The sequence below is a fragment of the Mugil cephalus genome, chromosome 13 (assembly GCF_022458985.1).
Source record: "Mugil cephalus isolate CIBA_MC_2020 chromosome 13, CIBA_Mcephalus_1.1, whole genome shotgun sequence".
NCBI classification, from domain to species: Eukaryota; Metazoa; Chordata; class Actinopteri; order Mugiliformes; family Mugilidae; genus Mugil; species Mugil cephalus.
In genome coordinates, this window is record NC_061782.1 from 8,580,681 (window position 1) to 8,606,475 (window position 25,795).

Consider the following 25,795-nt stretch of genomic DNA (forward strand, 5'->3'; position numbering starts at 1 on the left):
TCATGTAGCCGCTACATTGCTCCCTGTCATGATTGCTCTAAAGACTAACTGACTAATTAACTAATGTAGATCAAAAATTTAAAAAATATATATATTCTGTAGCCGAAAAGAATTTTGGAGAAATGTTTAAATTCAGATTTAAATCAAATAGAGTGAGTGATGAAATTCTTTGTAACGAGTATTGACTAAAGCGTGTCTCGGTGGGAGTGTCTTGTTGTGAACGTCACAGTGCGACCAAAGACATCGAAGGGAGACTTTCTAGGTAACCTCACTGTGTTTTCTTGAACTCTCAGGAGCTGACCTGCCGGGAGGAGCTGCTCACTCTGCTCCTGTCTCTACTCCCTCTGGTCTGGAAGATTCCCGTGCAGGAGGAAAAAGCCCCAGGTCGGTGCACAGAATTACTCCCGTTTTCACTTTTTAATGTTGATGTTGGCAGGAAGTTTCTTACTCTCACTTCTCCTTATTCCTGGTCTGTAAGACAAAATTAGAATTTACTTCATTTCCTTTGCAAAGTATTTCTGCATATGTGCATTTCAAAGGTGAAAATGTTGTGTAGCTTTGTTCATTTATATATTTGTTTCGTCTTGTACCTTCTGTGTAATTCTTTAGAAAACATCAGCATTAACCAAACGTTTCAATATTTAGTGGATTTAGCCATTTTTTAAAATTAAATTCACCGGACGGTGTGTCATTGGGATTCATTATGAAAAATTTCTTTTGATATTCTCATCCAGTGACTTGATTTACTACTTGCAAATACTTAGTCATAAGCAGCCACACAGCAGAAGACTGGTGATTACAGCAGCCTGTGACCTCAGGATGACACCGGCATTTAGTAGAGGGCTGTGGATCCTCTCTGACATGGACCCTAGACATTTTTACTTTAATTAATTCTTTCCTGCTGATTGCTTTAACAAACAGGCAGTAGCTGCTGATATTCAGCTGAGCATTTTGCTCCACAATAGAATAGAAAAGAGTTTTGGAAGTTGAGCGTTTAACATTAACTCCCACATGCTGCAATGGAACATAAGCATTCATGTAATATTGTAGAATTTAAGTTATGATTTATGTGTGGAAGTCTGCTTTGGAGATTATGTGTCCAGAATATGTCTGACTGGGATTTCCATGTGCCGACAGATTTCACCCTGCCGTCGCTACTGGAGGTATTCCTTAGCCGGGAGGTGAAGGCCGTCCCTCACCGAACAGGACAGAAGGCTGCGACCGATGAGCAGAACTCTGGGAAGAGGTCCCGTGTTGGCAGTGGCACCTGGAAATCAAGGAGGTCACGCAGAACAGCGCAGAGATACTCTGTAAAAGATGCTCGCAAGTCCCAGGTTTCTACCTCAGATTCAGAAGCCAACTGTGAAGACAAAGCTGTCCCAGGCCCAAGCAGTGCAAGGAGCAGAAGGTCACATGGCTCCACCATCCAGGTAAGCTGTCAGCATCATCGATCAGAGGCCTCGCACTTATCATCCAACGCCGCCGCTGCTGCTGCCGCCACGCAAACCATGAGTGCACCGTACCCCCATCCCAGAGCCCCTGGGTCCCAGATGGCTGACACTGAAACACTGACAGACCCAGCTGCAATATCAATATTCAACCGCATGGAAAACTCGCCCTTCGATCTCTGCCATGTGTTGCTTTCACTGCTGGAGAAGGTCTGCAAGTTTGACATGAGCATCAACCACAACCCTGGCCTGGCTGTCAGTGTCGTACCCACGCTCACAGAGATCCTCACCGAGTTTGGAGATTGCTGTGGACCCGGGGGAGGAGGTGGAGGTGGAACAGGGGCCGAGGAGCTCGCCGGAGGATGGACGGAGGAACCAATTGCACTGGTCCAGAGGATGCTGTTACGCACCATCTTGCACCTCATGTCGGTGGACGTGAATCAAAATGACAGCCTTCCAGACAGCCTGAGACGTAGTCTGACAGACTTGCTGCGAGCCACCCTCAAAATCCGGAGCTGCCTTGACAGACAGAGTAACCCTTTTGCTCCACGGCCCAAGAAGACTCTGCAGGAGGTTCAGGAGGACTTCTCCTTCTCCCGTTATCGACACAGAGCACTACTGCTTCCAGAGCTTTTGGAGGGAGTACTACAAGTGCTGCTGGGTTGCCTGCAGGCTTCCACGCCCAACCCCTTTTTCTTTAGCCAGGCTCTAGAGCTCATCCACGAATTCGTCCAGCACCGAGGCCTGGAACTCTTCGAGGCCACGGTGCTGCGGCTGGAAGGACTTGGCAGGGCCAGGGATTCTGAAATAGGCGGTGAGGCTTCAGAGAGGCTACGCGGTCTCATTGCAGGGGTCTTCAAGATAATCAGTGCTGTTAAGAAGGCAAAGTCAGAGCAGCTGCATCAGTCTGTATGTGCCCGAAGGCGCCACCGTCGCTGTGAATATTCCCACTTCCTGCATCACCACAGAGACCTGTCAGGTTTGCCCGTCTCTGCTTTTAAGCAGGCTGCTCGACGCAACCCCTTCGAAGAGGATGGAGAAGGCAAGGAAGGGATGGAGGGGGATGCAGTGCGTTATCCTGAGCGCTGCTGCTGCCTGGCTGCGTGTGCCCACCAATGTCTGCGGCTCTTGCAGCGTCTTTCCCCCAGTGGACCAGCTGTGTTGCAGGTATTGGCTGGTGTGCAAGCCGTTGGAATCTGCTGTTGTATGGACCCCCGGTCAGTCGTGGCACCCCTCCTACATGCCTTCCAAGCTCCAGGCCTGCGTAGTTACCAGTCTCATGTACTCAGTGTCCTTGGTAGACTGATCTTAGACCAGCTCGGAGGGGGGCAGCCGTCAGAGAAAGCCAAGCTGGCTTCTTGTAACATCTGCACCCTGGACAGCAGTCAGTTGCCAGGCCTGGAGGAGACACTGCAGCACGGGGAACCTTCGACTATTTCTACCAGTCTGTGTTACCGCTCCCAGGGTATTCTGCCAAGTGGAGGGGGAGCTGAAGACATGCTGTGGAAGTGGGATGCTCTAGAGGCCTACCAAGAGCTTGTGTTTGGAGAGGACTGGCACTTAAGCCAGCAGATAGCTGGCCATGTATGCCACTTAACCCTGCGGGGCAACGCTATAGTACAGTGGCAGCTCTACACGCATATCTTCAACCCTGTGCTGCAGAGAGGGGTAGAGCTGGCACACCATGCCCAACAGTTGGGGGTTTCAACCGTCTGCACTCAGGTCTGCAGCTATCACACACAGTGCCTGCCTGTGGAGGTACTACTCGTTTACCTGCAAACAATACCCGCGCTTCTCAAGTCAAGGTGAGCTATTTTACAATTTAATTCTGTGTTCACTTGCTTTTAAATTTTCAGAATCAGTTTTACTAAGTCATGGTTACAGTCAAGGGAAGCACGTGGCTGTTTTTGAAAAGAAATTGATCCTTGTGTACGGTTACATAAAGCAAATATAATGAGCCAGCTCAAAGTAAGATACCGTGTCTACTTAGACATTGTTTGTCATGAGATCTGTCTCTCCAGCTCATTGCTAATTGATGCTAATCAATAATGTATCCCTTCTTTGTGAACTGACTGAGATATTATTGCCTGTTTATGTAACACTGTTATATAACTGTACAGTAGTCCGGTAAAACCAGGTGCTATTTGTCCATATGCATGTATCAAACTCAAACTGGTATAATACCACGTTAAATGGTTTTCACTTTTGGTCCGAACACCATCAGTTGAATATAGACTTCTGTGCTTTGAGACAACCCAAAAAGATGCAGTTCTAGTAACCACTGAGCTGACCCTTCATGTGAATAAGAGTGTAACTGTTTATCTGTCCAAGTTTGTATCCCAACTCCTGCCCAGTGCATGCTGGGATTGGATTTGCCCCTTGTGACCCTAAACAGGATCAGCAGGTTCAGAAAATAGATAGCTGAATGCTCTCAGACGTTCTGTCAGCAGCAGGCTGTATTAAAATTCAGTGTTTTTCTGGTCTCCTTGGGATGGACTGACATTCAAAGTCATCTAAGCCTTTTTAAATGGCACCTTTAAAAATAAATTTAAGTCCTTATGACTACGTAAAAGGTAATATTATACAAGTGTATGTATAAAGTGTATATGAAGCAGTCACAGGAGAGCATGGCATGTCCATAAAAATGTTAAGCTCATTATTTTTTGTTAGGAAATCAGTTAACAGTGTAGGATAGGATGTACGTGGCACTGTATGTCCAAACTGTTTAGGCCAGTAATATTTAGTCTGCTTAAATTACACAACTTTACCAAAACCCCGGCTCACAGGGCACAAGATAAATGGTGCTTTGTTAGCCAACTCTGCATGTAATATCCGTGCTGGTTTTATGAATGAAACAGAAGCCCCACATTTTACTGAGCGGTCAGACACAACCGCAGTGCAGTGCGCTAGGAAAAAAATGTAGGAAGTACAGAATGGTAGTTAGTGGGCTGTTGCTTTTGAACATAACCAACGCATACATGGTTTAACCGCCTACCCCTGCATAGGCTAGACTATACAGCTCCATCTGCTGGGCCATTTGTCACATTTTCTTGTTAGTTGATAGACATAAAGTAGACATACAGAGGACAGTCTGATCAGCCAATCATTTGTATTCTGTGCGTAAGAAACTTTTACTTTAAGTTTTGAACATTTGAACATTGGTAGTTTGGGAACATGTTCAAACAATGGATGTTAAATTCATCTGTTCAAAGCCCAGAGTTCATCTAAATGGTTAAAACCAATTAATGCTGTTGAAGTCATTTTAGCATGACCTTTTTATGGAGTGCGTGCACATCATTAGAAAGAGTTGTTGCTCACAGTTGTTCATCATCTGACATTTTGCCTGCCTCCGCTTCATCTTGCACCACTTCTGTATCTTTATGCGTTTGAGAACTCAGATTTTTTTAAGATGAGAGTATTAAATATTAAGACTAATGGTTTGTCATCCTGATGGACTTTCACACCATTAATGAAAGAAGGAAATGTTCCAAAAAAGCAGAATTAATCAACACTACATTAATTTAGAGGAAGGCTGGAGAAAGGCTTTGAGTTAGAGGGGAAAAGAAAAACAAAACTTCCTTTAATCTGTTTTGTGCGCGGAGCTCAAAGGGTCAACTGGACACCTGCTTCAGCTCAAATATATAAACACTCAAATGAATTTCTTCTTTTCTTTTATTCAAATTATATTGTTAGCTCATCTCTCTTGAGTGTTGTTTTACCTCGGCAACCTTTACTCTAACATGACACGTTACTAATTTGCCATAATTTACACCGTGTAATAGCAATTTATAATATATTTCCAATTTATTATTTATACACAGCCTGCCTCAGCTGTGTATGTTCTACGGTAGTAAACAAATTTAAAGGGTAAAATGTCAGCTCCGTTTAATGTCAGATTCACTTTCAGATGCCTCTGACACGAAGTGAACGTCTTTGATTCCTACTTTAAATTTGCTAAAATAAATACACAACAAAAGGGATACTAATTAACAAAGCAAAAAATAAAGTAGGAACAAATCCATCATGTGTGTCCATGTGCAATGTCAGCATGTAGAGGTAATGTATAATTTATGATCGCTTACGTTAGTAAAGGTCAGACAACCTGAAGGGAAGTCAGGATGGAGGGAGTGAGAGGTATGACGGCAGATGTTTCCTCTTACCGAGTGTGTCAGATTGGATTGTTTGCTGCTTTAAATTATAAGTGTTAGGGGAAATAATGATGAGTTTTTCAAACCTCATTCATTTCTCTAGCTGATAAGAAGATTAATTAATTTATCATATCAATGTTGTGTATATTTTACTTTGCTTATTACAGGGTTATCAGAGACCTTTTCATCAGTTGTAATGGGCTCAACCAGGTGACGGAGCTCGTCTACCTGGACCAGACACGCTCTTTGGCTTTGAAGGTGTTTGAGACTCTCATAATTGGCACCGGGCACCAGCAGACTGATGGGATGCTTCAGGAGCTGGAGAATGCTGATGCCGAAGAAAGGGAGGCTGTCCTAGGCCTAGCTGAGGATCTGGGGTCCCGAGGCGTTGGAGAAGGCCCACAGAGCCTCAGCAAGTTCTATGAAGGTCTAAAAGAGGCGTATCCCCACCATAAGAGCCGTAGTGGGCAGGGTCGTGGACCGGGAAGAAGCCGGACTGAGACCCACGTCCATGTCATCAACCTCTTCCTGTGTGTGGCCTTTCTGTGCGTCAGCAAAGAGGCAGATTCTGACCGGGACTCGGCCAACGACTCCGAAGACACTTCAGGTTATGACAGTACGGCGAGCGAACCTCTGGGAGGACGACTGCCTTATCTGTCCCCAGACAGCGTAGCTTTGCCCTCCAAAGAACAGGTACGCCGTGCAGCAGATGTTTGGTCGGTGTGTCGGTGGATCTACCTGTCCAGCCCTTTGTTCCAGAGGCAGTTCTTCAGGCTTGGAGGACTGGACGTCTGCTTGCGCCTCATGGCCTTGGTCATCCAGAAACTGTCCTGTAAGAGCAAGGATGGGAAAGCAAAGAAGAAGAGGGATGGTAAAGGAAAGGGCAGCCCTGAGTCCACTACCACTTCACTGGGAGCCGAGGAGACGTCTCACGAGTTAGCCGACGCCGTCAACACCGGTTCAGCTGAGGGAAAGACCAAAGACCCAGCAAAGAAACTGGAGGAAGAGTGGCAGCTACAAAGTATTCGTCTCCTGGAGGCCTTGCTGGCTATTTGTCTACACAGTGCAAACTCAGCTCTACAAAGAATAGAAGCTGAGCTTTCTTATCAGGTATGTCAAATTAGATCACACTGTTTAGTTAGCCCTAAATATATACTACATATTTAAACTGTTACACCTCTTTTTCTCCATAGCTCCAGTCGGTGGAGGAGACTCTGTTTGAGGTGAGAGACCAACTCTCTCGTTCAGGGCTGGTGAACTCCGACCTTGCCGTACCCCTGTTTGACTCTCTCCTGAGAGTGGCCTTGGCCCAAGTGTCCTCCTGTCCCGATCCCCCTGAGGAGAAGCCAGACAGGGTGAGTCCTGCCTTGGGAGAACTTGTGAGTGAAGTAACCTTTTAATATTCTTCTGATTTTTTTTTGAGTTTGAAGTGTCAGGTTGAGGTCATAGCCAGTCAGATGTCAAAACCACCTGCAGATTGGTGTCATAAATATTCATCACTGTATACTCTTACCAGCCACTTCATTAGGTACACTAGAGAAAACAAATGCATTCTGATATAAAACATAATTCCCATTCATAACTGTTCTAATGATTTAACTGTATTTTGTGGCGCAGTGAAATTGTATTGAAATCCTCATAGCAAAATGCTTCTCTACGCATCTATATATTTTGTGCTGAGTTTTATTTACTCAATGCAATTATTTTTATTGTTTTTAAATCTCTGAAACTGTTATTGATTTTGTTTGCACCTTATGTGCAAGTACAGTATATTTTCTTACACAAGCAGTTGCTGAATTTTAGCTGACTCCTTCTCATGAAGTGCCAGAACAGCCAGTCAGCTCAATAACATAAGCCTCTCCTTTCCAAAAACTACTTAAACGTCTCCAATTAATTGGAATTAAGTAACGATCAAACAGATACACGTATGCCTCTGTCTAGTCTCGCTTCACCGTGTGTTCATTTTTCTTTCTTCTCTGTCTTTCTATTTTTTTTTTTTTTTAACTTTAAATACTATTTTCAGCAAGTTGACAAAGCCTCTGAATGTGTCAAGCAATGGTGTGAGCTGGGAAGAGTCGAGAGATAACACACAATTATTAAAACAGCATGCGGGACCAGAAAAAGACAGCTTTTTGCTTTGTGTGGCTCCTCTTTCAGTGTGTCATTATCAGGGTAGAAATTACATGTTGCTTAACACGTTTTATTCAAACTGTTTTTTCCCCCCAGTAAAGTGAAGCAGACCTCATTAACAAATTATAGCTACGGGTAAATTACACTGATCAGCCACAACATTATGACCACCAAGGAGAGGACACAGGAGAAGTAAATAGCATTGACCACGTTGTGAGAATACAGTGTTCTGCTGGGAAACTTTTGGACCTGGTATGATACTTAGACCCCTAACTAAACTAAACAAAACATGAAATTACAGCACAAGGTGGTAACCTGGCCTCCAAATTAAAAAAAATCCACAGAGACCCCTCCCCTCAACCCTGTTTTGACTCACAACTGTTTTGGATTCACAAGGGAGACCTGCACAATATTAGGAAGGTGGTCATAATGTTATGGCCTGATCGGTGTGTAAACAGCCATGGTGTTTATTCAGGAGACGAGGCTACAATAAACCGTTTTCCAGCCAAGCATCAGGACTGCTGTGTCTGGCCGCTCACAATATGTTGCTAAGCAGCCGTTATCTCCCAGACATACAACACAACAGACGTAAATAACGACGGCCCCTGTGCAGAGAGAAAGCAGCGGATGCTAACACGAGCAACCCTGTTCCCGTTTTGAAAGACATGTCACTCATCTTAATGTCTCGTTAAAGTCAGTTTTTGCGTATAAACGTATACAGAAGAGGGATTGTAAGACATGCTAGTGACCAGAACAGATGAGAAAGGTCGTTCCTGCAGCTCCTCACCTCCTCAGTACTGACACTGTAGACTTAGCTCAGCATTTTCTGAACAGTTCACAGGATATATGTTGATATATGGCTACGGCGACTGCTTTTATTTGCTCCGGGAAATGAGCTCAAGCTGGGAAAAAAAAAAAAAAAGATGTTAATTCTTCTTTTGGCTGTCCACACTAAAATGACTTGCTGCCTGGTAGTGGGTGTCCACTATCTCGCAGTCATAGATGTGTTTTTCCTCAGGTCTTAAAATGCCTGTCTCACTAAGCCTGTTCCAACACGGGAGGATTTAGCCTTTTATATAATAGATTTTACTTATTCCCAAAGAGCTTAGTTCTTTCTCAGCGAGCCCAGCAGAGTGTGATGTTCACTTAACCATACAAGTATGTGTTGTGAAACTCTAAGATAAGTCTGCTACCACAAAGTTTGTCCACTTAGTGTTACATTAAAAGGAATAGAGGAGCGTGTTACAATAGGCTCCTTTGAACCGACAAACGGTTTAGAGTTCGACTGTTTACTCGACTCTGTTTGTGTGTGTGGGTGTGTGTGTGTTTGCCTACATGCACATACGATGACTGACTGAACACGTCAAGGAACTGGGCTGTGTGTGAGTGTGCCTTGCAAGTCAGCTGATACTCGTCTTATGACCAAAATCTCTCTCTCTTTTTTTTCTTTTTTTTTTCTTCCTCTTCATTTTGTTAGCAATTTATTTGCTGCATTAGTGGTCGGACCACTGCTCCTCGTCATGCCCAGTATATTGTAGCACAAAAATATGCTTCGTCAACGAGCTTTTTTTTTTAACGTGGGATTGGGTAAGCTCTTGCGAAATTAATCTTATCTTACGAACTGTTTGAGAGTTAACCAGGCGTTGGTCTGATGTATTTGAAGTGAATGGGATTGAAATTCATTGTTGTTTCTGGTCTCCCTTCCTCTCCGTCTCTCTCTCTCTCTGTGTCTCGCTGTCGTGCTCTCTTCTTGTCAGAAGCTCCAGGTGTTGGCGGAGGGGGCGGCCCCAGCAGGCGATCTATCTGAGGAGGTGGATGAAGTTCAGAGCTGTGGCGTCAAGCCCCTGGGGGAGGAGGAGGGCTACGACGCTGACAGCGAAAGCAACCCTGAGGATATGGCCAAGCAGGAAGAGGGTAGGTCAACACTTACTTCCACACACACAATTCCCATTTACTCCCCTATAATCCACAGCTACTGCACATACCACACTATCTTAAATAACTGTAGCTCATGCTGGTTATTAACCCAGTTTGCTTTATGCCTCAGGGTTTATTTTAAGGGTGCGGTAAATCATTTTTACTTCACGTACTCCATCTTTTTTATCATTTGTTTTTGTTGGTGATAAATGGCCTCAGACATATTTTGATGGATTGAGGGGACACGTATTGGTCTCAACCTCTAAACCTGCTTATTTTTAGCCATGGGAAAACGTGCTCCCCCCGCTATTGACTCAGAAGTTCAATCTGGTTAATTAATTATAATTCGTTATTGCATTTCCACGCTGGAGGAAACGCTTGAGGGTTTTGTGCCCATTTTTAGGCAACGTAGATGTAGATATGTGCTGCTAGTGAACATCCTCCTTTTTGTAAAGGACTATATTAGGAAATAAGAAGTAGCTAGGTTTTTTTTTTTTTTTTTTTGTGTATATATATGACACAGCAGAAAACGTATTAAGTCTCATCTATTAGCTCAGCTTCTCAACTCCACTCTCGCAGGTTAAGAATGTGGCCTGATTATGCTCTTGTTACTTTCATCCCCTCAGAATAGAGTCATTGTTGTATGTTGTTTTACAACTGCAGGCAGCTAGACTCTGCAGCCTCATGAGCTGGATCTTGTGACTTAAAGTCTCCATCAAATGGAGATTTTTAACTTCCTGGAAAACTCCTTCGTCCGGGAAAATAGTGAATCTTTAACTCTGATCTCATGCTGTAACTCAGAAGCAAATCAGAGCCAACCAGCGCAGCAGCAGCCGCTGGGCATTTGCATTTATCTGTTCTTTCCCTCTGTCTCTCAACACTGAAAATCCTGCTTCAGTAGGTAATGTTTCATCTTGCTGCTGCTGTTGCTAACTCCTTTAATCACAGACTAGTTCCTTAAAGGAAATATTCAGTGCTCTTGGGGGGCATGTTGTTTGATTGACAGGTGTCTTAGTTTATCACCATCAGCTGCCATTCATTCATATCACATTTCCTGTCCTCGGGCTTTTTCTCTTGACACTCAAGTAAAAATTTTTATGCCTCTAGTTAACTCCTGTCTCTTAACATTTCCCGCTCTGTTAACCCTATTTAGCCTCTACGAGCCACTTGTATACATCATACACTGAAAAGATTTGCGAAGCAAGGATTACAGTTGTGACATGCAAACGGTGGCGCTGCTGCAGTTAAATCTAACCTCAGACCTGTGTATGTGAGCCTTGAGATGGCGGCGAACCGTACGTTCGTAGGGTGACTAGCAAGCTTCATTAATGCGAGGAGGTCCCAGAAGCCGCGTAAGAGCGTAAATCAAGAGGGAACTCCCTGCTGCTCCGAGGCTGAGCACAGAACTGAGGCTAATTCATTTTTATGAGCTGCCTCTAAGACGAGAGGTTGAAGGAGGGGATGCCTGTGGATCATGAAGCTGCTCAAGCAACGCAGGCAGCCAGTGTGTGTGTTTGTGTTTGTGTGTGTGTGTGTGTGTGTGTGTGTTGGCGTGACATGTTTCCTCTCTCCATGCCTCTTTGCCAGTCTCGTGTCGTGTCTCTGATCCTCCCCTGGTGTCTGTGGTCGTTCCGCTAGGAGTGAAGGTGGAGTCGGCCGCGTTGCGTGACTTTGCGGCAGCGGTGGCAGACGGGCCCGGGCGTGGCGTGCTGCTCTTCCCAGAGATCTGCACGATGGAGCTGCAGCTTCTCGCCTCCGGCTCCCCAGACCTGGAGGTTCTGAGTCATGTGTTTCACAGCCTGCTTGGTGCGGTGCACGCCAACCGCCGCAATGCTGCCTTGCTCTATGACCAGGTCAGGCTGACCACTTCTGCCTTTTTTGTGCGACTCTTAAACCAATCCTATATCGGTGTAAACTTATCTCTTGCTGCAGAATATGACTGACCGCCCTTGTTCTTGTTTCTCACAGGGAGGAGTCAAAACCATCCTGTCGGGCTTTCACAACATTCTCAGTCAAACAGACCCTGCGTTTACAGGTTTGTTATTTATCGCGGTTTATCTTTATCTAACATTACCAGATATTTTTTCGTGTGTGGCATCTCAGAAGAATTGGCCACACAGTTTGCTTTGGCCCTGAAATTGTTTGTTTTTTTTTCTGTTCCTGACATTTTGACAAAGCCCTCAGGGTTCAAATGTCACATGTGGTATAAATACTTCTTAGCGGTTCTTGGGAAATGGAAAAAAAAATAGTTCTCTCATCTTTTTCTACTATAATAAGATGTTTACCTGCTCATTAAATAAATGCAAACTTTATATTTTAGTATATTTTCTTCCCTTGTATATTGCTTGCTTGGCTTTTTATTGTCTTTCTCTTCCAGTAAACGCAGCCAGGGATGCTGTTTTGGGGTTTTTGGCTATAATTTTCTAACGCATGCCCAAGTGAATGAAAACTGTTTACGTAATCTGCTCTTCATTGGTCCACTTGCAGATTGCCAGACTGTGCTAGTGGAGCTGCTGGTTGCCATGGTGAGCCAGCGAATCACAGCGGAGGAGCTGGCTCTATTGATTCGCCTCTTCCTGGAGAAGACCCCACCTACTGTAAATAGCAAACCTTATCTGTCACTCAGCGGCGCACTGTTTGCCTACGTTCACAGTGTTGACACTGAAAGCCTGTGCTCACAAGTCTCATTATTTTAGCAGGAACAAGAACTTAATCGTGAGACATCCTTCCTGTTGCACTCACTTCTCACTTCTGGGTTCCTTAAAACTCATCAACACGTAGTGGTCTCCTGGGCCCGCTTCATTCTATATACAATTAGCACCAAAGTGTGCAGAACAGATGTGATGCTGCTGCTTATTACCACACGACTGTGTTTAATTGGAATCCGGCAGCAGACATGGTTAATAACCCGACTCCAAGAAAAAGGTTTCCAAAACAGAAATGCAGAGTTTATTTTTACCAATGCGAACGTAATGACACGTGACCTGTGTTATCTTATCTGTGTCTGGAAACAGAAACTACTCTGGTCACATATGTTTGAATTGCGCTTTTATACTTTTGCCCAACAGTGTGTTTTGCTGTGTTCACAGGCATCATTTGTGGCTTCTTTATAACTTCCTTATCAAGATGCGCAGGGTTACTAAAGTTTTTTGTTTCTTTTTTTTATATTTGCATCACAGTTGAATCCGTAAGCTTGTTCACTAATGTTTCTGAGATGTTTCTTTATAAAATCATGGACTCTTTTCACAACTTCCCATTTACTTTCTTACCTGGCAGGAGGTTTTACTGAAGGGCATCTTACAAATCGTCGAAGCCAACATGAACGTGGAGCCTCTTCACCACCTGACCTTTCCAGTCATCCTCGGGGCGTCGGCTCCAGCGAGTTTGTCCCCTGGGTCCAGACAGAACAGCGCGGCCGGAGGAAAAAGCGTGGGGTTGCTCTGGAAAGGCAAACTGTCTCCTGGACGCAGGGAGGGGGATGTAGAGTACCGGCCGAGCCACCTGCGGTCTTCTCCCTGGCACATTGCTCCTCTGCACTTGCCGCTAGTCGGGCAGAACTGCTGGCCTCACATGGCCAGCGGCTTCAGTGCGTCTTTGTGGCTGAGGGTGACGGAGCAAGAGGAGAAGGACGGGGACAAATGCAAGGGTGAGACATAGATCCTTCGCCATCTCGTGAGCTCGATATATGAACTCCTCTTAAGATTCCCTTCTCGATGTTTTTCCAGAAGAAAATAACCCTCCTGCAGCTGAGTCCCACCATGGTTCATCTCAGGCTGGGACGAGATCAGTGGAGGAAGGCCTCATTCATATTCTGTCCATGGGCTCCAAGGCACTGATGCTTCAAGTGTGGGCAGACTTCTCCACAGGCTCCCTCACGTTCAGGTGAGCTCCAGCTCAGACTACAGGCTCAAATATGCATGTGGAGGATGGGTTACTGTTCCTTAAATATTCATCGTTTAAAGTGTTGCATTGTGCTGTTGTCACAGGATTTGTATCGATCCAAATGACGAGATAAAAGCAGGGCTGTTGGCACAAGCAGAGTCTGGCGAGGGACTGTTCAGAGGGGGCCAGTGGCAGCACCTCGGCATCACGTACAACCAGCAGCCAGAGGGCAAGAAGAACATCCACGGCCGTGTGGTTGTCTGGGTGTGTGGCATCCGGTGAGAGAATAAGAATCTGATTGAAAAGTACTTTCTTTGTTTGGCCTGGTAAAGTAGTAAAAATTTAATTAAACATGCTTTATTTTCTCTAGGAAATGTGAGGTTTCTTTGGACTACACCCTACCAAGAAAGTCCAGCTTATCATCTGATAGCAACAAAACCTTCTGCATGTTGGGCCACTGTATGCCGTCGTCTGAGGAGCTGCTGAAGCAAGGTGCACGCTGGAACATGGGCACTGTGCTCCTCTTCAATGGTGAGACTCCTGTTAACCCCTGGCCTTAAGCTGTCAGTCATTGTACTCCACAATGTATACTTGCAGTCACTTTTAATCCTCTGTAATGATATTGATTAAAACCTTAACTATTGCAAGTACATAGTTGCAAACTTTATATATTTTAAAATCACATCCAGCTGCCTGTATTATGCCTGTTGTGATGTGTGGCATGCTGTGCATTCTCAGCATTCTCTCAGGAGGCTCACTGAATACTTCACTTGTTGCCTCTAATTGGCTGTGAATGGCTTGCATCTAGGCGATTCCAACCTGTGAACTCAACTGCTGTACTTAGACAAGCTTAGCCTCTCTGCTGTCATTGCGATTCATTGTGGGTAGCAGTATCTTCTTCTTGAAAAAACAGAGTCTAGCGGGGTCTAGCAGAAGTTTCGGGAAAACAAGAAATAAAACATCAAGGTGCAATGCAGAGCCTCGGGGGTCTTGCTTTGCCTCCCTTCTTTTATTACTTTGTAGATTTTTTGATGGAATAATGTAAATCATATACAGTCTTGGCTGTCTTCAGGGTCCAATTTGGATTCCTCACAACTCACTTTTACAACTTTTGGTTGAAAGAAACATACAAACTGCCAAGATATCTCTCAGCAGACAGAATATTCATCAGAAATTCAATTTTCTGCAGCCTTTTTTTTCTTCTTACTCTAATCATATATTTGTCTGCCCGTATCAGGGTCTAGAATAGGATCTGAGGAGGCCTTCTACCTGTACGCAAGTGGGCCGGACCTCGCCTCGATCATGCCCTGCAAGTACGGCAAGCCAAATGGAACATTCTCCAAGTTTGTTACTGAGGAAAGTCTGAAGTGCGAACATGCAAGAGAGATTCTGATGAAAAGCAAAGATGTCGACACGACAACTTTGGTAGTAAGTCTTTGTTTGCACTCCTTTTTAGCTCATAATCCACATCACAACACCGTGTAATTATGAAATATGAAGTTGGCAAATGAATGTTGTATTATCACCGTTTTTTTTTTTTTTCATCTTGCAATCCAGATATTAAATTCTGCACTTGTACTTCTAATTCAAGTTCTCTGTAGGCAGAGCAAATCCCTCCTATGTCTCATTTATTGTTTCATTTCACAGTGTATGAGTAATGTGCTGCCCCAATTAGCCGTCATTAATGACACTGCACCCAAGGAAGTCATTTTTCCCAAGTCGAAATAGCTGTAATACTTAAGCTGCAGCTATTTCAGTGAGACAGAAAATAGTTTTTCTTCCATTAAATGATAATGGTTTTGTTGATAATAGCTACACTGATTAAAAACTAAAAAAAGAGAGTGAGACAAGAACAACAAATTAGTTCCCCTTGTCTTTGTAACCACTAAACTCTAACCAAGATGAATTTGTTTTAGAGGCTAATTGGGCTCTTTATTTAAGTAAGAACATCAATATTCTACAGTACATGTAATTTAATTAATGATTTAAAGTTACAAGATGACAATTTTCCCTGATAAGATGGTTTCTCCACAGGAGAGCTTGGCGGTGGTGTACGCCCCCAGCAGTCCGAGAGTCTATACGATCTATGAACCTGTAATCAGACTGAAAGGTCAGGCCAAGACGGTGGTTACCCAGCGGCCGTTCAGCTCCAAAGAGGTGCAGAGTGTTTCCCTGGAGCCCAGCGCTCTCAGATCTCTGCTCCCCGCTGAAACCCACGGCCTGCAGAGCGTCTTGCACAAGATCGGAGGAACGGGAAATTTTGTCTTCCTCTTTGCACAGGTGGGATGGTCCATACTTTTAACAAAGCTCCAGACACAAACAATCTAAACAAAGAGGCATGGGGTTCAATTAATAAGGGACTGATTGACGTATTTAATGAAACTACAGGAACAGTCTGGAAACCACTTTTATTTTCTATATACTGCATCACACTCATGCACATAAAAGTGCTAAAAATGGCCAAGTCTGCAAGAAAAAGACAAATGACAGTGTGTAATTAGTCTGTAATTAATAATTATTCATTTGACTCTGAACTTAACTGTAAAACTTAAAATAAACATTATAATTTTTTTGATACTAGCTTGTTTAGTGCTTTTGTGAGAACACATTGTGAAATAATGGAAACGAAGGCAATCGGCACGTAATTTCTCCTGCAGCCCTCTCTTTTTCTCATGCACAATGTTTTGTTTTTGTTTTTTTGTTTTTTTTGTTTTGTCTTCATCTCGGGCTCTGTGGCGTCCAGACGGTGGAGCTCAATGACTGCGAGAAGACCCAGGCTCTGGCCCTGCAAGTGCTGCTCTCTTTATCCAAGTTTAACCAGCACCGTATTCACGAAATGGACTGTTACCATGGTTACTCTATGATCCATCAGGTCCTCATCAAGCCCAAATGCATCGTAGGATATCATATGCTGAAAGTGAGTCACACCTTGAACTCTTTCCTGTCTTCTGCTCCTGCGGTTCCTGCAGATAATGTGCTGTAAAATATATTCACCGTGACTTGTTTTTTACCATAAATCTGATCCCGCCCGACACCGTGGTGCCTCTCTGAGCCGGTGTTGGTGACCCCGCTGTTACTTGACCCTCTGGCTGTGTCTGTAATTGAGCTGTGTGATGGCTCTGCGCTGAAATGGATTCTGTCTGAATTGATGAAACACCGAGCTCCTGCAGAGTCACACAGCTCTTCTGATTGCCTTTATCACTTTAGGCTTCCACTTCCTGTCTGGTGGAACATAGCACTGCGCTGATTAGTCGTATTAAGCACTCTTATTATTCCTGTTTAAAAAGGGACACACTGTGCTGCAGTTGTTGTAACTTTTATTTTACACTTTCTTTCTTTCCTCTTGTATAAGAAGGCACATCTCTTAAAATGTAACCTTAGCCTTGTCACTCAGATTAACAAAGTTACTGCATGTACGATTTCAGACTTCAGTCTATCAGAGACATAGTTCTTCATCTCTCCTTGTTGCAGGATTTATGACCACTGCAGTGAAGCTGGTCACAAATGATCAATACGGACAGGGCTGCTCCGAGAGTAAAAGGCATTATTCTTGACGGAGTGATAAGCTTTCCAAAAAAAAATTCATGGAGAATGTATTGATTTCCGTGATGTCTGAGGTTCTGCTCTAGTGGTTATCAATACGTACGAGATATGTGTCTGATTAGAGCGAACGGCGTCCTGTAAGTTATGATAGAAATATTCCCGCAGTGTAGCTGAAGGCCGTGTTCTGTCTTTTTAGACTTTGCTTGACGGGTGCTGCAGCGGACCCATCCTCATCCTCGGGGACGACGGCCAGTTCCGTCTGGACACGGAGTCGGTCGCTGTGGTGCAGGATATCAAGCTCCTCTCGGACGTTCTGTTGGACTGGAAGATCTGGGCCAAGGCTGAGGTAAAGGCAGGACACGAAGTTCGTCATAACTGACCATCTAACAAAAGTGAACGAAAAGGCCGCAACTTCAATCATCTTGGTTGTTTATGACGTCGTAATTGAAAGTGGGATAACTACATAAAACACTGCTAACTATCTGAATCTCGTGTTTCTCCTGTGGTCTGTAATTTAATTAACCTTGATGAGGAGCAGACATTTCAAAAAACATCTAATGATAAGCTGGTACTTAATTCATACCCTCGGTGGTTATAGACTCAAAACTTTCAAAAGAAGTGTGCTAGCTGTTACATAGATTTTTAGGTCCCATTTGGGAAGGAAGCACAAATGGGCTGCTAATCAGGCGGCTTGGCTATGTAAACAAAGAATGATTAAAGTAAAGTGTTTGCGCTGCAGATGGTATTTTTTAAAAATCAGTTTCAGAGTCATTTATGTTTTGCTTTCTGTCCGGAGCTGTTTATTTTGCCGAGGAGCGGCGGCGCTCTCAAATCCTCCATCAGATGCTGATTAGTTAATGTGTGTACCTCTCTGCGGTTTGTTTTGTGTTAGTGTGGAGTGTGGGAAACACTGCTTGCCGCCTTAGAGATCCTCATCAGGGTTCACCACCCTCATCAGGTCTTCAACATCCGTCAGTTCCTCAAGGCGGAAGTGGTGCACCGCTTCCTGCTCACCTGCCAGGTCTTACAGGTAGGTCGCTGTCGTAAAGCTGCTGTCGCGACCCACTTCCTGTCCTTGAGGACTGTTTCTGAAAACATTATGTTTGTCTTAAGGAGCACCGGGATGAGCATCTGACCGCCATCCCACAGGACGTCTGTTTGTCATTCATCAAAATCATCCAGGAGGTGCTCGGGTCTCCTCCGGATATGGATCTGTTGAAACTGATCTATAACTTCCTGCTGGCTGTTCACCCACCGACCAACACCTACGTCTGTCACACTCCATCCAGCTTCTACTTCTCGCTGCACATAGGTGAGGAAGCAGCGCGGTCGAACGCGTCGCGTCCGTATCAAAGCGCCGTCAGTTTAATGCAGTGAGTTCTTTTGATGTTCCCTTTGTGTCAGATGGGAAGCTGTACCACGAGAAGGTGCAGTCCATTATGTACCTGAGACACTCCACCAGTGGAGGAAAGTCTGCCAGCAGCTCCGTGGTGTCACTCTCCCCGACTGTTTTTACCGATGCTGGACATGAAGGTACGGCCACTTTAATTAAATATAATGCACTCCCAGCACCAGGCACAGAAGACACCGCTGTGCTTTTATGCACATACACGCCCGTTAGAAGAGAAATTTGTTGTACATGTTGTTAAAATGTAGTTTTAATTCTGTTTTCTGTCCTTGAGGAATTGCAGTCGCATGAGATTTATTTTATGTACATAATTTAAGGCTCATCACATCTGGGAAAAAGCTACACGAGCGTGAGACTTATAAACTCCCTCCAACTCCCTCATGTCTTCCTCTGAACAGCGCAGCGCTCAGTAGATCTGAAAGAGCCTTTCTTTATTATATATATATATATTTCTGTATCTTAGTTGTAATGTCATATTCCTCTTTAAACAAAGCGTATTTTTCATCTAAAGCATGTTATAACTTTAGCAGCAGACTGGATTTACGAAATTGATTTGACTGAGACAAAGGGCTAAAGAAATAAATTCAACAAGTCCTGAACCGGGCCAAATTTAAGCAACACTTGTTTCCTGTCTCACCAAAATGAAATGCACAGTTTGGCCAATGCGCCGTCATGATTCGGTCTGCCAGGTCCATCAGGTCTTTTTCTGTTTCCACTCGACACGTTGCACAAGTGTTGTACAATGTGCCCGCATACAAATGAGATAATTTGCAGCCTTGAGTGTGATCATTTGTAAATGCTGAGTGTTTTTTTTTGTGTGTGTTATCCAGTCCATCTCCACGCTCCTTCCCCTGAACACGGAGGTGACGATCAGTCGCTGCGCCCCCCGAGCCTGGCGCCGTCCCCGTACTCCTCACCTCTCCTGACGCCTCGACTCGGGCACGGCGGCTCGAATGATGCAGGTGAAGGTGACGCCGTCTCCCTGGCCACTCAGCAGGCTCTTAGCAGCACCGAGACGCTCAAGAAGGGAGGAGGCGATGAGCAGCTCCTCAGCAGCTGTGAATCAGCCAAGACAATCTGTGACTCGAAGGACACAGGTGAGGTTGCAGCCCAGCGTCCGCCATCCATCAGCGTGGAGGAGGAGCGGGATGAGGCGGCGGAGGTGGACAGTCTGGCGGAGGGGAGCGTGGGGGTTGCGGAGTCCGAGGACAGGTTCGACTGGGCCAGTGATGAGGCGCCGCGCCGTCCTGACAGCCTGAAAGGCATCCAGTCCTTCCAGAGGAGCCACAGCAACCTGGCCAGTCTCGGCCTGGCCTTCCCAGCTCCCAACGGCTCCTTGACGATCGGCCGCTGGCCCACTTCTGCAGACCGGGGCTCCATGCCTGAAGACTGGGAGAGCTACACCTACTCCCCAGGCTACGAGAGGTCCCACAGCAAGACAGAGTCCAATGACAGGTACACAGTAAAGCAGTCGACTCGATATCACTTTAGTCCAAACCAAAGATTGGTCAAGCTAAAACATTTTATCTTAATCCGTGTCCATGTGTTTCCACGTCTATTTCAGATAAAGGCCAAATTTGGGATTTGCATAATCCTCACAAAGCTTTTGTTTACAGTAATAATCACATTTCGACACTGAAACTGATTTGTTTCTTTATTTTCTATTCATTTCTACTCGTCAGCCAGGAATTTTTTAAAGACGGTTGTGTTCAGTGTTAACTCGGAAGTGACCGATACGGTATTATTAGACACGCTTGTTGTGGGTTGTGGTGAATTTCAAGAAGTGCTTATACCTTTCAAGAAATAATGCTTTTAAGCCAAATATGTCTTTTTGTTTTGTATTTGCTTTCATAAGATGTTCATATCAATAGCTCAATCGATAGCTTATGTTCTGGCAGATGCATTTTTATACACCTGGAGTGTAAAATATTAATTTACCAATATAAATGTCTATAGTGCTTTGATGCTATTTCTAAATAATGTATACACACGTCTAAATATTCTGTGGAATCTTAAATATACTATACATGTGACATCCCTTTGAGAGCATTGATTTAGGGTTTAGTTGTTTGTAAATCGGCACTAAAGCACAAGTTGTGTTGTCTCAGGTCCACTGGAGGAGAGGACTGCCTGGTGCTGATCTGCTGTGGACTCTATGATCTTCTGAGGGGCGTCTTGCTGCTGCTGCCTGACCTCATGCTCGAGGAGGTGATGGATAAACTCATCCAGCCAGAGGCCCTCATCGTTCTGGTCAATCACTCGTCTCCTCTCATCCAGCAAGGAGTCATGAAGGTCGGTTTGTTTTTGTCTCACATATTTCAAATCGCACGGATCGGCTTTACTCTAGCAGCAGCATCTCCATTTATATTGTGCCAATACCTGCACGGCAGTGTTGCCTCATGCCTTTCCCACAACTGACATTTACACTTTTACATTTTATTCTTTTGAGCCAGCACTTTTCTGATAAAACAACTCATAGTCAGGGGGGGAAACTTTATAAACTTAAGACAGCTCAGAACAAACTGTAAATAGAGAACTTAGAAAATAGAAACTCTCGTGTCAGCAACTCCCATCAGAAGTCCAAAATCAGTTATATGTTTGTCTCTGAATACTTGAAGACTTTGAAGGCAGTGTGATTCAAACTGGGTCAGCGAATGGGGCTTGTGGTTTCTGAATAAAAAAAATAAAAAGCGATAACTGAAACGCTGACAATATTATTTGTTGTCTGGTGACAAGTTTAACATTAAACTCCAGAGTGGACGCCGAGTATCACACACTTACTTACATGGGTTATAGTTAATGTACATTTATATTTATGTATATAAGTATATTTTTATGCCACAAACACCAAGGCGAGTTCCTTGTACATAGAAATATACTTGGTAATAAAGTCTTTTCTGATTTGGATTCTGAAGTGTACAGATTTTCAAAAGCCTCATTTTATTTCAAGCACACCCTGGACTCTTATCGTACACACTCGCAGACCTCATTCTTTCTGTTTTCACCCCCGCCAGCTGCTGGACGCCTATTTCACCAGAGCTTTGAAGGAGCAGAAGGAAAAGTTTCTCAAGAACCACGGCTTCTCCCTTTTGGCAAACCAGCTGTACATCCACCAAGGCAGCCAGGGGCTTCTCGAATGCTTCCTGGAGATGCTGTTTGGGCGGGCGGTGGGCCTGGAGGAAGAGTGAGTCCAGGGACAAGACACAAGCATAGGCACATTTATCAAACATCATTATGCACAGAGCTGTCTGCTGCACGAACAATATGTGATGCTCTGTGATATTTTTTCCTTTTCAGTCTGGACCTGGAGGAAATGGAAAATATCTCACCCTTCAGAAAGCGCTGCATAATACCATTGTTAGGTCTTATTGAGAACTCCCTGTATGAGAACTCGCTGGTGCACAACATCCTGTGTATGCTGCTGCAGCTCGTCAATGCCTGCCCCAAGCTGGCAGACATCCTGTTAGACCACGGGCTTCTCTACGTCCTCTTTAACACCCTCTCCACCCTCAACGGCATGGAGAACGGGTAAGGCAGCCGGAGTGGGGGGGGGGTGATTGATTCGTGCAGACACCTCCATGGGTTCACAGTTTTTGTGTTCGGCCTTTGAGCCGAGAATTAAATCATTAATCCTCGCTCGCTCCGGCATATAGGTTGACTTCCCGTGTTTTTCTCCCCGTCCCGCAGCATTCCCCTCAACGACTACAAGCTCCTGGTGTGTGACATCCAGCAGATGTTGGTGGCCGTGACCATCCACTCATGCAGCTCGTCGGGGTCCCAGTACTTCCGCATCATCGAAGACCTCATTACCTTGCTGGGTTTCATGCAGACCAGCAAGATGCGCCGCACGCAGGGTGAGGATGAGATTTCTAAAATTTAATCCACATGCAAAACACATCAGTCTTGCAATCTCCTATGCTCTGCAGTTGTAGATGGTATCAAACTGTCAGGCTCTGTTTCAAAAAGAAGACGGGCTGTCACTTTATTATCTACAGCTCTGGAGTGGGGAAAAAAAAACATTTGAGAAACAAATAATGCTCACATTGTGAATCTGTTTTTTTGTTGTTATTTATCATTTTAGTAATTAAAGTCGAGTGGATTAGTTATGTAAAACCATCTTTGTACTATTTTCCCACTCTAACTTGTTTAAGTGGAAGTGACTCAAGTGTACAAAAGAAAATCAAATTCCCTCAGCTTTGCTGGAATTTAATTTATGAACATGTCACTAAATAGATAAAACAATATTATAAATGACATATTAAAGTCCAATCACAAATAATTATTAAACAAAAATATAATTTATTTAGCTGTGTCAGTTAGGAAGTGTACAAAGCATTAAATGTTATTTCTAATTTAAAAATTGTATCTAATGACATCCAGTTTTTGGTCTTATGACCCACTGTATGCTTTATGTTTTTATCCATTACATTTTTATGGATTATGGCAAGAAAACGAAGATAAAAATTAGATGAAGCCATTATAATTTAAGTATAATTTCAGCATCAATCTGTTCCTTGACCTGCCTTCTGCATGAAGGATCGGGTTTCCCTCTAACGTCCCCTTGTGTCCTCGTCTCCGTCCTCTCCCAGAGATGGCCGTGGCTCTGCAGTTCCGCGTCCTCCAGTCGGCCATCGAGTTCATTAAGACGACCGCCAACCAGGAGCCTCAGAAGCTGAGCAGCTCCGTTAACGCTCCGAGCTCTCCGCATCACGCCATTTACCAAAAACGCAGGAGCATCGCAGGTGAGTGTTTTCACAAGTCTTTAGAAATCCAGCCCAGTTCTGTCTTTCTCCCTGGATGTTTTTGTGGCGTCGTGTCTTTTCATTGATCCTCTCCTCGTCCCGATCCGAAGGTTCCATTGCCATGAAAGACTCCATTATCCCCCGCATTCCCAGACAGCACTACTGCTCCTATGGCCAGATCCCCTTGTTCACTCCCTTCAGCTTCCTGTCCCAGGACTCCCCCCTCCCCTCCCCCTCCGGAGCTCCATCCTACATGCTCCACTGTGATGCAGGTAGCTGGGACTGCGGTCCTCAGCGGAGAACATCGTCCCCTCTCGTGGGTCGTGTCTCTCGTTTTTTGCACTGAGCTCACCCCTTTTCCCCCCGTCACTCACTTCGGGGTTTAATTTGCCCAGTACTCTTTCGTTCTACTGGTGCCTTTGTGTGTGTGTGTGTGCATGTTCGAATGCTTAACTAAATCACAGTTAAGCATCTCAGCACAAATGGCATTTTGATCACTGAATCCTCATAATCTTCTTCTTCTTCTTTCCTCGCTTCACAAGATATTTGCATAAATCTGAAGCACAAACACAAAATGTGTCAAACTGTCACGAGCGGGCCGGTTTTCATTCCCGCAACATATTGTGCCTGCAGGTCGACGTCGGTTCTCTCTGGCCCAGACCGACTCTCTGCTGATGCGGATGCGGTCTGTAGCCAGCGACGAGCTCCACCAGATGATGCAGAGGAGGATGAGCCAGGAAAACCCCATCCGAGCCAGCGAGACCGAGTTTGTCCAACGACTTCAGAGGCTCGTGGTCCTCGCCGTCAACAGACTCATTTACTATGGTGCATAGCCTGGTCTTCTCTGAATTATCTGCTCTGATCTCCTCGACTCGCTGTCTAATCCTGTTCTGTTTGGATACGTCTCTCATTTCAGATGTGAGTCAGGACTTATTTGACCTCCTGAACATCCCCGACTCTCCAGACCAGCAGCTTTTCACACCAGACCCAAGCGATCAGCCACACGAGGAGGGTGGCTCCGCCTCCGTCCCACACTCTCCGACTCCCTTCACCCTCCCCCCTGCCAGCAAGAAGAGCTTTCAGAAAGACATCCTCAACCTTATGATGGACGGGATCAAAATCAGCCTGGTATGACAACGTAGAAGCATTTTTTCAGACTTCTTAAAACTCTTTGCTTAGCGTTATTACTAACCTCGTATTGACGATGTGTGTCCACAGGGCAGCACAGGTCGAGGCGGAGCCCCACATCAGCAGTGGCGCAGGATTCTCTGGTCCTGTCGGGACACTTTTCGGGTCCAGATAGGACGTCTGCTGGTGCACACTCTCAGCCCTGCACTTCCTCTGTCTGACAGGAAGGAGGCGCTGGAGTTTGTGCATGATGCCAGACATTTGGACATCCTGAAAGAGAGCCTCAGCCCTGGTTTAGAGGTGATTCTTCATCCTATTTGACGCTTTACATCCCATCTCGTCATATATTAGACGCCTAAATAAGACGCCTCTTATTTTGGTTTGTATCAGTTGAATGTTTGTGTCCAGGACTTGCCTCTAAAAATACTCTAGTCGATGCTTTCATGGCTTTCATCCACCATGGGCGTCTTCTTTTCCTCCTCTCAGACTTTACCGAAGGTTATTTTACAAGACTTGTTTCCCGTCCAGCACCGCATGAAACCCCAGACACAAGTAAAGCTTCTTTTTTCTTTCTTTTTTCACTCAGCATGGACCAAAGTTGTCGCTGTACCTGTACGAGATGCTGCACGATCACAAGGACGGCCTCACCAAAGACGAGCAGAGCGCCGTGGGCATATTCATGACCTCGCTCAAGCTCTGTGGTCATCGCTGCATCCCACCCAACGCTGCACACAAACAAGAGTTGCTCAAGGCCATAAAAGAGGCAAGTCCTACAAAGACACAGTTACTGTTTAAGGGAAGAGCGCCGCTTCGACTTGAGCAGTATGAAATGTCAGCTCTTATTATTTTCTCATTGTTTTAACTTTATTCACACAGGAAAAATTCAAGTATGAAGCAGAAGAGAAAACGAGCAAAGTGGCGTGGGAAAAGAAAATGGCCAACACTCAGAGGAAGTGAGTGGTGTCTTTATAGTAAAATATTGGTAAGAATCGTGTCTTGGTTCATTTTTTTTCTTCTATACACTATATTCTTTTTATATTCCTCTGCAGTCTTATCCAGAGGCTGGATGGAAAGTCCAAGGACATTTCCAAGATTGCAGCTGACATCACTCAGAATGTGTCTCTGCGGCAAGGCATGGAGAGAAAGAAAGTCATCCAGCACATCAGGGGCCTCTACAAGACCGACCTCAGCGCCAGCCGACACTGGCAGGAGCTGGTGCAACAACTCACACATGACCGGTGAGTGTGCAGGTTTATCTCGGACACGGGAACTAAGCACAGTAATGAAATTGTTTCTATAATGAAGTTATGTTGTTATTGTAATTGTTATGATTTTTCTCGTCCTTTTCTTTCTGATAAATTTCCCATTAAAAATTACATTTTAATGTTAAACAGGTTGACATTTTATACGTCATTAATTATCTCGGACGTGCAGAGTGCCACAGTGTGT

General features: G+C 44.8%; 1 protein-coding gene across 12 annotated transcripts in view; it reads left to right on the forward strand.

Moving 5' to 3' along the window:
• Nucleotides 1-25,795, forward strand: part of lyst (lysosomal trafficking regulator) — a 56,082-nt gene that overhangs the window by 21,216 nt on the left and 9,071 nt on the right. For 4 of the 12 annotated variants that reach the window (XM_047603437.1, XM_047603446.1, XM_047603435.1 and 1 more), the window contains 32 exons: nucleotides 294-384; nucleotides 1,138-3,253; nucleotides 5,764-6,706; nucleotides 6,790-6,975; nucleotides 9,484-9,640; nucleotides 11,231-11,496; nucleotides 11,612-11,678; nucleotides 12,131-12,240; nucleotides 12,920-13,289; nucleotides 13,369-13,525; nucleotides 13,630-13,803; nucleotides 13,896-14,056; nucleotides 14,763-14,953; nucleotides 15,560-15,805; nucleotides 16,269-16,442; nucleotides 17,265-17,414; nucleotides 17,961-18,098; nucleotides 18,182-18,380; nucleotides 18,473-18,601; nucleotides 19,307-19,931; nucleotides 20,585-20,768; nucleotides 21,491-21,660; nucleotides 21,774-22,004; nucleotides 22,164-22,330; nucleotides 23,066-23,218; nucleotides 23,329-23,490; nucleotides 23,852-24,043; nucleotides 24,135-24,346; nucleotides 24,437-24,646; nucleotides 24,933-25,109; nucleotides 25,223-25,299; nucleotides 25,396-25,584. In XM_047603437.1, coding sequence (XP_047459393.1) covers nucleotides 294-384; nucleotides 1,138-3,253; nucleotides 5,764-6,706; nucleotides 6,790-6,975; nucleotides 9,484-9,640; nucleotides 11,231-11,496; nucleotides 11,612-11,678; nucleotides 12,131-12,240; nucleotides 12,920-13,289; nucleotides 13,369-13,525; nucleotides 13,630-13,803; nucleotides 13,896-14,056; nucleotides 14,763-14,953; nucleotides 15,560-15,805; nucleotides 16,269-16,442; nucleotides 17,265-17,414; nucleotides 17,961-18,098; nucleotides 18,182-18,380; nucleotides 18,473-18,601; nucleotides 19,307-19,931; nucleotides 20,585-20,768; nucleotides 21,491-21,660; nucleotides 21,774-22,004; nucleotides 22,164-22,330; nucleotides 23,066-23,218; nucleotides 23,329-23,490; nucleotides 23,852-24,043; nucleotides 24,135-24,346; nucleotides 24,437-24,646; nucleotides 24,933-25,109; nucleotides 25,223-25,299; nucleotides 25,396-25,584 — 8,774 coding nt within the window. The remainder of the gene's footprint in view (nucleotides 1-293; nucleotides 385-1,137; nucleotides 3,254-5,763; nucleotides 6,707-6,789; nucleotides 6,976-9,483; nucleotides 9,641-11,230; nucleotides 11,497-11,611; nucleotides 11,679-12,130; nucleotides 12,241-12,919; nucleotides 13,290-13,368; nucleotides 13,526-13,629; nucleotides 13,804-13,895; nucleotides 14,057-14,762; nucleotides 14,954-15,559; nucleotides 15,806-16,268; nucleotides 16,443-17,264; nucleotides 17,415-17,960; nucleotides 18,099-18,181; nucleotides 18,381-18,472; nucleotides 18,602-19,306; nucleotides 19,932-20,584; nucleotides 20,769-21,490; nucleotides 21,661-21,773; nucleotides 22,005-22,163; nucleotides 22,331-23,065; nucleotides 23,219-23,328; nucleotides 23,491-23,851; nucleotides 24,044-24,134; nucleotides 24,347-24,436; nucleotides 24,647-24,932; nucleotides 25,110-25,222; nucleotides 25,300-25,395; nucleotides 25,585-25,795) is intronic. The other 8 variants (XM_047603439.1, XM_047603438.1, XM_047603440.1 and 5 more) reach the window with 8 other exon arrangements.